General features: G+C 37.6%; 2 protein-coding genes and 1 long non-coding RNA gene across 3 annotated transcripts in view; 2 read left to right on the plus strand and 1 right to left on the minus strand.

Moving 5' to 3' along the window:
* The window catches only part of LOC117959080, a 21,181-nt gene continuing 6,711 nt past the window's right edge, over window positions 1-14,470 (plus strand). Inside the window, exons 1-2 of the long non-coding RNA XR_004659875.1 lie at window positions 1-11; window positions 14,039-14,048. This is a non-coding gene — a long non-coding RNA (uncharacterized LOC117959080). The remainder of the gene's footprint in view (window positions 12-14,038; window positions 14,049-14,470) is intronic.
* LOC117959073 (prolactin-releasing peptide receptor-like) lies at window positions 6,043-12,444 on the plus strand. The gene is made up of 3 exons (XM_034895942.1): window positions 6,043-6,106; window positions 8,702-9,176; window positions 11,373-12,444. Exons 2-3 carry the CDS (start codon window positions 8,728-8,730, stop codon window positions 12,004-12,006), a joined length of 1,083 nt encoding a protein of 360 aa, XP_034751833.1. The 5' UTR covers window positions 6,043-6,106; window positions 8,702-8,727; the 3' UTR covers window positions 12,007-12,444.
* Window positions 13,924-14,470, minus strand: part of brf2 (BRF2 RNA polymerase III transcription initiation factor subunit) — a 13,971-nt gene continuing 13,424 nt past the window's right edge. Inside the window, exon 5 of the mRNA XM_034895934.1 lies at window positions 13,924-14,468. Within this exon, the coding sequence (XP_034751825.1) occupies window positions 14,361-14,468 (108 nt within the window). The 3' untranslated portion in view covers window positions 13,924-14,360. The remainder of the gene's footprint in view (window positions 14,469-14,470) is intronic.

Below are 14,470 nucleotides of genomic sequence, written 5' to 3' on the forward strand. Positions count from 1 at the left end.
TCAGATATGACGTAAACCAAATCTGAATATTCGCAACTCACATCTGCACTGGACTTACATTGGGGATTGACATCCTGCTCTGCCATTAACAAAATGAAACTCAGATGGGCCGATCTGGAATCTGCTCCTTATGTATAGGTTACCTCCCCTTTCTCTGCTTTGCCTGCCCAGCAAATTTGGCCCACCCATGAGAGAGAGCCATCATGCTTTCAAATGAGCAAAGTGTCAGTTGGTCAATGCCATACCCCCATCCTCAACCTTGCCTGCCCCCTCCCCCCAAAAAGGTTTATACTAGGCTACAAACACTCAAAATACAATACAATAACCTCACAAGAGAGACAACACAGACTAAAAACAAGGTAAGGAGGTGAACAGGGGACAGATGAAACACATAAGGGTGGGGCAGACAATCACAAAGGCAGGAAAACCAAAAGATAGGACTAATACAAGAAAACACATGAGAGAACAGAGAGACTACAAAATAAAACAGGAAATGGAAAATCAAGTGAAAACATGAAACCCACATAAATGCAGAAACCTGACACAGGGACGAGACGTGACATAATGTTAAAAGTGCATACAGTATCTAAACTGTGCACATGTCTAACCTTTGTAAACAAAAACACATCAAGGTCTAAAATAGCACATACGCAGCAATATAATGAAGACAGTCTAGAGCAATGAATACAGAAAACAAAAGAGCTGCTACGAGAGGTTTATGGAAAGACCAATTCTCTTTATTTGATTCTCATCCTTTTTCACTGCAGACATTTTGACTTGTGATAGTAGGAAAATCACAGTTTGAAATGTTAATGAATCAATTCTATTCAAGTGTTAGGTAAATCATGCCAGCTTGACAGTGAGCCAGGATGCAATAAAAAAAACACCAGGACCCCGAAACAGCTTAATGGAATCAAGCCATAATTGATTCAATCATTTACACCTACACATTGAGAAAAGGGTGAAGGGTTCACTATAGACCAGATTTTTGAGACCAGTTTCTCAGCAAGTCATTATCTTCATCACAGGGGCTGACCACAAACAGTTTTTAGGGATCTTTGATATCAATCAATTGATTGCATTAGTGCACATTTGAGCATTCATTTATGCTGTCAATCATGTTGTAAATACTGTCCAAATTGGAGTCTTTGGGGACAGCCAACAGGAAACACAGAAAAAAGAAAATTCTATTTCCACATGCAAATACAAAGATGAACGTGACTGGTAATTTAGAAGGAGAGAGAGGGAGAAAGACACCTACTTATAAAACACACTTTAATGTGGAAAATGATCTGGGATATAACAGTGGTATGGAAAAGCAGAAGCTTTTGTCTTGAAGCAATGAAACCCAAAGCTAAAATATTCTTTGCACACGCACATTTTCTTATCTCCCTGTGAATTTCATTTAAAAATAATCCTCGCGGGCTATTTCATTCATTCATTTTTCATTCATTCATTTTGTTGGGCCCTGGGGCTTGGGAACCGGCATGCCTGTGCATTGAAACAGGAAAGCAGTCCATGTAACTGCAAGTGTAATGAATTGGAATATGACAACAATTTGAAGACAGCAAGATTCTAAAAGACACATTTATTCAAAATGCCACAACAGTCATTAGGACACACACACACCGACACTCAAAGACAGCACTTGGTATCCATCAGTGTGAAGCTGAGAGACACACACGTCTTTTCATACCTTTATCTTCATTCAAAAGGCATGTGCAAGACTGGGACATGACAGTCAACCACATTCTTTAATACAAAGCCCATCTTTTGGATAGATGTGGTCTGGAGAGAGATTTTGCTGTTGAAGTTACATTGTCAATGGAACACTGGACTTATGAGGAAGAATTGTTAGATATATCTCAAGCCCTTAAAAATCAAAACAGTATCTAATAGAACCATGCAATTCCTCATTAATTTCATTACTGTGCATAGTTTGTTGCTACTGTGTAAACAGGCAGAAAGGCAATGAAAAGTATGATCGTAAAATATGTTAATTGAAAAAAAAAAAAAGGCATTGTGGTATAAAAACCTGTCTTTGAACAAACTAACCTTCAATAAACTGTTATTGTGAATAGAAGCAGTTTGAAATACCACTTCATGATGAGCCGAGTTTAAAACATGTATTGGATTATTTCACAATTCAGTGGTTGCACAGTACATTCTTGAGACCAGCTCTTAAAGTCTCCAACCGCATATATGTCTAAGTCTGATACAGAGATTGGACCTCACGTGCCACTCCAAGTGGCAAAATGTTTTTTTCTCTTAACATAGTTGCTGTGTGTGGAACTAGTTGAACCCAAATGCAAACATGAACGCAGACCAGAATGATAGAGAACAGGTTTATTCCAGTCCAATGTCGGGAATACAACAACGAAGAGAACCAAGTCCTAAATAAATCCAAAGGGATCCAGAGTGCAGAGCGTGAGTGGTACCGTGTCCGATAATCCAGTTAGCCAGGGAGAAGAGCAGGAGTGGTGGATGGAAGAGTGAAGTTGGAGGAAGGTAAACGGGAACTGTTGCAGATGAAGAACAAGCAAGGTAACACAAACAAATCCACCGTTAGCGTCAGCAAGGAGACTAACATCACATCTAAACTATGATCTGACACAGAGTGGTGGGTTGACTGGGTATTTGAAGCAGAGGTGATTTGGTCTGATGAGCTGCAGCTGGAACCCTGACTCCCGCACACCAGGCTTCAATCCTGCAATCAAGAACAGACAGAGGGGAGGAGAGCAGAGACAGGGTGCAACTAGCAACAGCCCTAACAGTAGTTAGGAAAGATGAATCAGATGAAGGTGTGATCCTCAGGGAATACAGCGAGGCGATCCTTGGCCTGGAGGGATTTGTGCATGTTGAACAGAACATCACTTTGATCATCAAGACTCCACCTTAATGAGACGTTCCTAAGGGATTAAAGCTCCCTCAGTAGAGCACTATAAAATCCGCTTTGGTTTTGATCTCACACACTCTACCAGAATGCTCAAATGTGTGTGGATTACACTCATTGTCAAAGTGAACCATCAGCTGTAGAAAAGTGGCACTGATCACCATAGAGCACATGGAGAGGTGAGTTGCACATGCAGAGGGTTTTCTTCAAGACTTTGATGCAGATGTGGTACATTTTCTAATGAATTTAAAATGTCATGGCAATAATATACCAGCGGGATAAACAGTAGGATAGGATCGAGGATATTCAAAGCTCAGCTGCTGCTGACTTGGTGAAAAACTGCAAAACTGAAAAGAGAAGAGAACTCTTTAACTTACAGCCATAATGTGCTGATTACCTCCACGTACTTTGTGATGAGTCGTTGAAATGACCATCATCATATTTATACACTGTAGATGTCCATCACGTATGTCCTCAAAATCTGTGAGTGCTTTTCACTGCACAGATAAATGTGCATTAATGCAACTGGGGAGGTCAATATAATATGCAGCCTCGCTCTCAATACTGTACTCTATTGTTCAGTTAGGTATGGACTATTTAGAATAAGTAAATATGCTATTTTGTGATTTTCTGCGCCATCAATTTGTTAAGGCCCATTATGCTTATCCACTCATCTAACATTTTAGCTGAAGTGAAGGCACAAAGTCATCAGGACACTAATAGAAAACCATATTTTTCATACTTTACTAAATGGATCCACAAGACAATATTTAAGAAGGTGAAAAGATATTTCCATTGCATTTCATGGATGCATGGATGGTGATAGATGGCCATATCTTTTGTACTTCAAGTTCAGAGTGGGACGTTTTCATTTAAAAGTTGTAGTCAACTTTCTACAAAGCCATCAATTCTGCCAAGACAAATGTTGATAAAGGGTCTTTTAATTATAGGTAAACATTACAGACAGGAGAGGAACCAACCAATCAGATTGCTTAGACACAAAGGTCCACACAAGACGTTGCTAAGATTTTGGAGGTGTGCTTACCCAAATCACCCTTCTGTACGTCCACAAAGGCGTTTACTTGTATCTTTGGGGAAGCGTAAATCCAGCATTAACCTTCAGCAAATTAGCATTAGGAGAATTAGTATTGTCAGGAAGAGAGACTGCAGCCAAAGAGATTTTTACTTAGCTCTAAAATATCAGTTTCCAGTAAATTATCTATCATCCAGTGATAGATTCAGTCTTAAAACCTTTAATAAAGCATGCCTTATCTAAATGAGCGATACAGTACTAGACATGAATGTCAGCCGACATACTTGGAAGATCTTCTGCCAGGACCTTAAAACTATAATAAATTGACAAATAGATTTTTTATTTACACTGCCAGACATCTAATTCCCTGCCAACTGACCTGAGAGTTTCTCCTGTTACATTATACTCATTTCAAGTCCAACTCATGAAGATTTGGTGTAAACATGGCAGTTTATTTATTAATCAGTGTTTCTCGTTTGTAAAATCACGTTGAGACACACTTGAGTGTTGATAATGGAGCCTATGGGGCTGCTGGCAGCAAGTGGACCATCTCCTTGACTACTGATCATTCCACATTGTATTTCATTAGCATTAATACATCAACATGTTTAAGCATCTTCTTTTGTTAAAGGAAATACTCCCACTTATCCCCCTGACTCCACCAGGTTAGTGCATGTTATGAGTTCTGCAGCTGCAGGCTTCTTTTCTGGATGAAAGCATTGCACTTGCAGATAAACATGTTGCTTCCTTCAATGCCGTCCTCTAAACCTGTGATCATTTTGTGACTGCGGATCAATTCCTTCTGGCCTCATGAGCAAATGCTCTCTTTTTTTCCTTATCATTCTAGTGTCTCAATGATTGACAACTTTGACAAGATGGCAGTGCTGTCATTCTAATACATTAAAAGCACAGTGTAACATGGACAAAATGTGTATCTTTTCCCAGTGCTGCTCATCACACTTTCCAGCATGTATGCAATTTTTCAGTCTTTCATCTTTTTCTTCACATAGCTGATTGAGTTTATAAAACCTTGCTCATGTCTTTTACCCCTTAAAGCAGTCAGAAAGAGTGCCTTATTGTTTATCTATCTCATTCTTCTTCTGACATTTTGTTGAAATTTCCAGCTCGTGCTCACTGCTGCAGAACAGAAATGGTTGACTTGTTGTGCTTTTGTTTTTAAATACGTAGAGCAATGCTAATGAATTGCAACAAGAGCAGAGACATAAATCCCGCCTGATTTACGTAGTCATTCTCAATCTGCAATGAAAAGGTCATCCTGTTGGTATTTTTTTGCAAAAGAAATGAAACATCTTAGCCTTACTTTGCCATTTATAACCAGCGGACAAGTAACTGTTAATCACAGTGCACTTTAAAACCTTTTATCCAGGGAAGGTTTGTGGATAATGGAAATATTTGAAGCACTGAAATGTCAATGTGGGAGTTTAGTGATGGTATAAATGCAGACATCTTTTCAAAAAAAGGTAATATTCAATGAGAACAGGCTTTTCTTGGAAAAAAAGAATTTCATGACCTCTTTGCAAGTGATCATGAGGGTTGAAACAATTATATTCTACTGAATTCACAACAATTAAAATCCCCACTTTAAACAGTTTCATCCATAAACTATGATCAAAGCACAATCTCTGAAAACACTATTGCACTATGCACTATTGGTGGTCTAGCTATCACCAGACCAAGCCAAGCTCAATAGATTTGAGATCGAGCTGCAGGGCAAAATCAAATTATCGCCATAGTGGGCTGGGTTTACCCAGTCTACATTAATGGCCCTTTTAGCGTTAAATCAGAAGTCTACTGCCAATCTATTTTTGCATGCATCAACAAACAATAATCAAACCGCTCTCAGATAGAGTCCTGCCCATGTCTGAACAGATCAATATTAACCGTTCCTACCATTATTGAGATCTATTAGTCCTCAACACTAACTAATCAGTTTAAGATAAAATGTCATTGTCAAGTCCAACCCACTCATGAATCTTTTTTGATCTTTGCCATCCAATTGGCTTACTGTCATTTCCACAGACATCTCTCTCTCTCTCTCTCTCACGCTCTCTCTTTTCTTAAACAGCAGCTTCAGCTCACTCACCGTGGAGAAGCGTACAAGGAAGGTCCGCTCTTCGTTCTCACTCAACTCATCTTTCCACAGAGAAACACCAACACAGGTGAGTTACTTTTTTTTTCTAAACTGTATTTTTTTTTAATGTTACTTCATTTATATGTTCCTTCAATTGTTCCTTCACTGCACTTTTTGCATGTCTCAAGTCATGATGCTAGAATATTTTCTTAAAGAAAGAATAAAGTAAGTGAATTACTAGTGAATTAGTGATTACTAGAGTAAGTAGAATATATATATATATGTATATATTTGTATATGTGTATATATGTATATATATGTGTGTGTATATATATATATGTATGTGTGTATGTATATATATATATATATATATATATATATATATATATATATATATATATATATGTATGTATGTGTGTATGTATATATATATATATGTGTATGTGTGTGTGTATGTATATATAAAATGTTTTAAATAATACAGCTGGACTATGCAGATAACGTGGGAGACGAATATAAGAAAAAAGCTTTGAATATGGTATTGAAATACTACAGACTACTAGGTACCTATGAACACATCTATCTTTTTTTATTGCTCTATTATTCAAGCAAAGTCCTCACGGATTAAGTTACTGCAACCCTGTTTTATTCATCAAAAGCATTAACATGTAAGTGTAAGCCCTTAGCCCATAAATATGTGGGAATATGATTCATTTCATTTTCAAGTTGCAGTCATATAAAGTGACGTCGGTCATGGAGTAATCTTTTATCAAACTGTATTTCCTAAAATGTTACATGTGAATTTTACAATAACAGCAAGCAAGCAAAAGTTAGATATCTAATTATTCTTTTGTAAAATCTCTCTTCTTCATGGTTCACAAAGTGATAAGTCTTTGCAAAGTGTCCTTGAGACAGCAAGACACTAAACCCCAAGTTGCTCCCAAGGCCAGCTGCGCTTCCATTGATGAATAGATGTATGTTTGCGGATGAATGAGAGAAAAATGTTATAGCACCTTGTGTGAAAGGAAGAAAGATATATTTATATCTAACAGAAACCTGACTGCAACATGAAAGCTATAAAACCGTTAAAAAAAATAACTGCTAATGCTGCAGGGGAGAATATGCAATATGGCGAGATGAAAACGTTTTTATAAAGAGTTTGAGGAAATGTTGTGCAAAATAGTAGACCCAAACAAAACAAACTGGCTGAATGACTCTTAACAGGAAATTAAAAAAATTATAAATTAAAACGGTACAAGCAACGGCTGTAAAAAATTACCTTCAAGATGAATCATCAGAAAAATTACAACAGAAATTCTAAATCATTTGTAATTTTATTTCACCAGAAAGTATTGCACGTGACACACTATGAAGGCTTTAGGACCTTTGACTAAATCAAGTACTAAGTGTGCTCATGTCACAAAAATGTGATTGTATGTAGCTAAAAACAATAAAACGTGTAACACTAGTTTTCTCCATTCTCTCACCACTAAATCCATAGACACATGCACATGTGTAAAGAAGTAAAATCCTGAAACATTTTATTTCACAATACCTTTACATGGTAGTAGGTTATAATTATTCTTTATATATTGAACAATATATAAGCAATATCACAGCTAAGTAAAGTGACCATTTTGGCAGAACGTCATCAGTCACAGCAATATTTGAAATGTCAATAAGACACTACAAATCTAATTCCAGACATTGCACCAGCAAGCTTTGAGTTCAACATAATGTTTCGAAGTAATATGGCAGTGCTGGAGATTTAATATTTTAGAAGTCTCATGCCAAAGGGAATTATATGTAGCAATTTTACCTTCCTTTGATTTGACTTCATTCTTCACTTAATGACTGTGAAAAATCAGCAAAGTAAATAAGTGATTTTACCGTTCAATAAAATGCCTGGAAATACAGCAGCAGTCATATTGGATGAATATTCCACTGATGATAAAAAGTACTAAAAACAGTCAGCTATTCTGTAATCACACTCATACAGTACGTATTTCAGCAACCTGTCTTACCTCTTAACAAACGGCCGTTTGAGACAGGCTAGAGGGATTTCGGAGGCACGTTTAAACAAACTTGAACTTAATTCCGACAAAAATAGGATTTACTATCCTTCTAAATGTAACTTAAATCTCCTATCCATCTGTGTATGCGTGTGTCAGTGTAAATGTAAACAAAAAGATTCAATCTTATTCTTTTCAGTGTTTGTGGTTTTGTGGTCAAAAAACTATACTGCTCCCGACTGTGGCTAGCGTTTCTCCGCTTTCAAGCCAAACTTCCTGTCTACCTATACAGGTTTGTGTCATAAGGTGTGGCACAAGGCAAAGTAAAAGTGCCAACAGGGAGAGGTAAATAATAAAATAAACTTAAGATAAAATTGGCCCTAACAGTACTGCATGTCCTCTATATGCAGACACAACCCTGTGATTTGTCATTATCCATATGCACATTTCCGTTTAGGATGCACTGCTCAGCGTTCAAATGCCTTTATAATTATACATCCTTTAATAATGTCCTCCACTCCTCTCATTGTGAGAATGGGTTGGTGTCATGGTTATTCAACAGTGGTCTTACATTGTGCAAATGTCATTAAACAGATTCCTGTTTCATTTACCTTTTGCATGCATCCTTAGAACACTAATGCAACCCTGTTTTATTGTAATTTGGAATACAGGTGCTAGCACATTGAGCTTTGTCGCCATGGAGGGTAACCACAGTGGCTTGGCTGGATGCACACAGCCGTCTGTGACCGGAGAACAGACCAGTGAACACGTTTACGAGGTCGCGGTGCAGAACAGCTCCACCAACAACAGCTCCCAGTTTGCAGATGTGGCTCTGCTGCAGATCTTTAAGCCTCTCATCATCCCCTTTTATGTGCTAGTTGTGGTAGTGGGGGTCTTCGGTAATTACCTGCTCCTCTATGTCATCTGCCGAACCCGCAAGATGCACAATGTCACCAACTTCTTCATTGGAAACCTGGCCTTCTCCGACATGCTCATGTGTGTGACCTGCGTCCCTTTCACTCTCGCCTATGCCTTCAACCCACACGGTTGGGTTTTTGGCCGCCCAATGTGCTACCTGGTGTTCCTCATCCAACCAGTCACAGTCTATGTTTCAGTGTTCACGCTCACTGCTATCGCTGTGGACAGGTGGGTGGATCTCTCACGGCAGGACTAAAAATACCAAACTAATAAACCATAACTAATAAATGCTAAATTGACATTTACTTGATACTTTATAAACTACTTAATAATTAAAAGTATAAGCATTAGTTGCAACTTTATCATAGCTATCCAAACAATGTTTATAGATGGTTTATAAAACCATTATTAATCTGAAATTCAAATTGCACTGAACTCATAATCAAATAACATCAATTATAATATTACTCATAATTGGTTAACATTATAAATCATGTTTGTAATAGGACATTAATTATTAACTAAAGTTTAACAATTTACAACTTGTTGATGGTTATTATAAAGCATAACATTATATCCGTTCATACAAGGAATGCACCACAAGGTGCTTTGCAATAAGCTAAGTAGACATAGAATGAACATAAAAATGTATAGGATGTCATAATTAAAGCTACAGTGCATAGTTTCTGTCGCCCCCATTAGGAAATCTAAGTAAGTAATGACAACAACACCAACATAATACAAGCCTTCCGTGATCGCACACCCCCTCACCCCTCTATCACACAGTTGCTAGTAACCAAGGAGGACACTGATGAATGAAAAAAACATGGACTCTTCAGAAGAGGTAATTATCTTCACTTGATTTTTTTGCGTGCAAAAGATGGGAAATAAAACCCTCTGAATAACAACAAAATTAAATTAAAAATATTAAATACAGTATCCATATTTGCAACATGCACATTTACATCAATACACACAGCTGCAGAATCAAATGTTTTCCATTCTCTTCTATTTTATACAGTGGTAGAGATTTACATTTTTTAGACACATTTTTTAAGAAAAAACTTGAATGCACTTTTTACCAATCACACGTGACATTTTGAAATTATTTTTGAAGCGTTATTTGTCCATCTTCCTGTCACTCTTCTTCGCAGATTAATGTTTTGGATGGTTTGTGTAACATACTTGCCATGTGCTGCCATTTTGGCCGAGAATCTCTTAAACAGTTCTGGACCTCACACGACCATCCTAAATGGAAAGGAATTCCCTCTCCATATAGTTGTCACATTTTACACAATATTTTAAGTATGAGTGGAGCGTAATTGCCAAGCCAGAAATTAAGCAACCAGGAAATTCAACCATTATCCATCATTTTTTCATTTAGAAAATAATTGAGATGTGCAGATAGATTAAGAGCGCTTACTCACTAGTAACAATAAGGGTTTCACTACGTTAAATAAATTCATGTCTAAAATATGACTCATGCTGACTTATTGTATTACTTAATACATGATGTAACAAAGACTCCTCTGGATAAACATTAATCAATTATTGTTTTTTTTTGTTAGCTTATGTCACAAATCCATTAATTAGAAACTTTAATTTACAGTTATGTCATGAATTTATCAACAATAGATATAGCGACATGAGTCAAACTCCCATTTATTTTTCCACAATTTGTAAAAGTAATATTGTAAATCCATTGGGAATCAATAAACAAAGACCAAGTAACCACAATAATCTGGGCTGCTTGCTGCAGAATGGGCCAGATGGGACCAGACTAAAATCCAATTATCCAGCTTTATACTTTGTGCACAATAAGAACAATCAGGTAGTATGTTTTGCAAAGACACGTCCCCCAGTTGAACCCTGGTATCTGCTCACTCCGTTCAAGACCGCAACAATTAGTGGCTTTTAAATGGCGGCTTTTGAGCACCAGTTGAAAACCCACTACGGCACATTAATGCGTCACTGCTGTTTTATCATGCATACCCTTTACTCAATCTTAAAAGTTTAAGTTCCTCTTTTTCTTATTACTTAGTACAACACAGGTCGAAGCTCTTCTTTGTACAAGTCTTTGCAATTGTTTTCTTATTGTAAAACACATTGAGCTACAAATGTTCCAATAAAGGTGCTATTTAAATAAAGGTTACCATAAACATTATCATCACAGTTTTGTTTTGGAAAAGGTTGATGAAATGCACTGCTCCGAGACTCTAAGCAGTCTCTTTAAGAGTTAATTAACTAATTTAACATTTATACATTAAGCAATCACATAAGTTAATGACATGAACCTTTATTAAAAACTGTCCGTCAGGTCAGGATAAATCATTCAATTACTGGATCATGATTACACAAGCATTAATTAAACATGACTTTTGTACCACTTTTGTACGTAGCATTTTTTTTTTTTTTTTATTGCAGATATTATGCAACAGTTCACCCCCTGAAGAAGCGTACCTCCGTGTCTACCTGTGCCTCTGTCCTCACCGGCATCTGGCTGCTGTCCTGCGGGCTTGTGGCTCCAGCAGTCAGCCACACCTACCACGTCGAGTTCAAGGAGGAGGGCTTCACCATTTGTGAGGAATTCTGGTTGGGTAAAGAAACAGAAAGACGTGCTTATGCATACAGTACCCTGCTGGTCACGTATGTCGTGCCGTTGTCAGCCGTCTTTGTCTCTTATCTCTGCATCACTGTCAAACTAAAGAAGTGTGTTGCACCGGGTCACAAGACAAAAGGCCAGGCGGGAGCTCAACAAGCCCGCAAGAGAAAGATCTTTCGCCTGGTTGCACTTTTGGTGTCTGCGTTTGCAGTGTGTTGGCTTCCTATTCATGTATTCAATGTGCTGCGAGACATTGACATTCACCTCATTAACAAGCGCTACTTTTTACTCATCCAACTGCTGTGTCACCTGTGTGCCATGAGCTCATCTTGTTGTAATCCCTTCCTCTATGCTTGGCTACACGACCGCTTCCGCACAGAGTTACGGAAGATGTTCAAGTGCCGTCGTCGCATTGGAGGGCCTGTTAATCCCTGTGCTGCCAGTGTGGTCTTGTAAATCTGAAGAGAATCCTGTGTTATTATTTCAGTGTGATTCATCTTGACTATTGTACAAGTGGAAACTTTGATGTATCAAACTAATGGTGTTCATCCTCTGACCACCACTAAAATCCATTTAAGGTAATCCAGCCATTAGTCATGTTGTGTATAGTCTATATCCAAAACGTTCCACTTCTGGGATTGCTCTGTTGCCACTCGAAATTCTGCTACATTTCACTCTTTTCAGCCAGATAACCATTAACTTCCGCTTTCTTTGTGTTGGCATTTTAAACTCTTGTCGATTTATGAGGACTATGGCTAGCTAGACAATCTGTCCACTCAGTGTTGTGTTGGACGGCTAAAACAACTTTTGAACGTACACATGTTCCACCAAGACGCGTTCCTTGGCTCTGCCCGGTGCTTAGCGCCTCCCATGACAATTGTGATTGGGTTAAAGAAATGCTTTGGCAGGGGTCAATTGGTGTTCCAATCCAGCCAATTAGATATATCTTGTTTAAAGCAGGAAGGGTTTCATTCACTCGGGAGCATGAGTGTGCCCAGAACACTATCGGCATTCTGCCAATTTCACATATAAGAGGATATGTTGACACTAGATGAAGGATCAGTGGGTACATAGTAAGAATATGACTTTTTCTCTGGGCACTATAACTATCAGCAGCAGATCTCATTAAAACCAAGCCATTAGTTTGTTAGACGAAAAAAAAAAAAGGTCAATGTTTACTACTCTTGGTAGCTAATTCATCATTGCAAAATTGTGCCAATAAAACCTCAGAAAGGCGTGTGAGAACTGTGGAGACATGAATATTTATGTATCTAAAATACTTCATGTAATATATTGTTCATATGTTAATCATCAGACCAGAAGGAATGATTAAATCGACTTGGCATAGGACGGTAATGAACTGGGATACAGAGGAGATTTCCTTTAACTAACAAATAATACTATAAAAATATAAAATGACCAAGCGTTGTGCATGAAATGTGGCTGTATAAAATACGAATACAAAATGAGAGTATCAGTTCAAATTGTGTTTGGAAATGTTCAATGTTGATACGATTGTTTCCACCGTGGACTGGTGCTTCTTATGTGGAACAAATTACATTTAATTAGTCTTCCCAGGGCTTTAATTTACTTAAAGCCTTAAGTTGATAAATTATGCACCTGCACATTATGACTCATTCGAAATATACCTTGATAGTATTGTATAGTGGATGTAAAAACAAGTCAGTGTAGTGGGATGGTTTGTTCTGTGTTCTTAGCACTTGTTTCACTTGCTTCTTGAGATTTTAAGCAAAATGTGCAACACAGATTTACGTGCTTGTTTTCATTGTATTAATTTCTCTTCCATTATTTATTTAGTTTGCATTATAGCTGTTGTGTCACCTATTCTGTATTCTCTGTATGTGTGTTTGTATCTCAGGAAGAAGGGACAGACTTATCTTTGAAGCAGTGATTACTCACAGTTAACCAATTATCAAGTGCTACTGTCGCCAGAATGATTTTAAAAACCTCTTTGAGAACGGTGTGGATGTAAGACACACGTGCCTTTATTTTTGCTCTTTTCCCATCTGCACTTGCTTGTATGAAAGAACTCTGTTATTAAATGATTTTGGGTGCACTTTGTATATGGTGTACTGTCTTATAACAACCACAGACCTGTTTGTAAATTGTATACATTATTTGTGATGTGACATGCAAATATGTATATTTGATCTGTAGCTTGTCCTAACCATATATTGTGGAAAATTGTGAATAAAAATACAGAGAATAACCTCTTTGCTTCAGATCAATGTGTCTGCATGATGAAATTGAATTATGTCAGACTTGGTCCAAGTGCGGTTGCCCCACTGAATTTACTAATTAAATAACGGAGAGGACATGAGTGTTTTATGCATATCAACTAGAGTCGTTTAGGAAATTGAAACAAAGTGAGAATTTATATCGTTTCAGCGTGCTTGCCAACAATGACGTACATTTCCTGCAGTTGAATGACAAACCTTCTAGTTATTCAGTGAAATTTAAGCACAAGTAAGCACAATGTTCTTTTAGCTGTATCTAAAACGTGTTTTCCTCAGTGTTCTTCACATACAGAGGCTAAATTTGAACCATTTCAAGTTGCGAACTTTAAGAATAAATCAGGTTGAGGTTCACAAGACAATGAGCAAAATAGACCTTTTTGCCAGCAGACGTCTTGATTAGTAACAGCAGGAAGAGCACTGGTGTTAACATTAACAATGACTCTGTCCTATTCAAATGTCCAGTAAGCCCTAACACAGTGAAGCAGCTAAATGGAATTCAACCAACAGTAATTACAAAGTAATTTATATCTGTGCTTTCCTTACTGTGACATGTCAATATGTCCTGTGTGAACAAGGCCTATTTGAATAAAAGTTTGTCTTATTGTGCGAAACCAAACAAAATGTCCCCGCATCACACAGAAGGGATGTGTGATGTTCCGCCT

Source organism: Etheostoma cragini, chromosome 16 (assembly GCF_013103735.1).
Source record: "Etheostoma cragini isolate CJK2018 chromosome 16, CSU_Ecrag_1.0, whole genome shotgun sequence".
In the NCBI taxonomy this organism is placed as follows: domain Eukaryota; kingdom Metazoa; phylum Chordata; class Actinopteri; order Perciformes; family Percidae; genus Etheostoma; species Etheostoma cragini.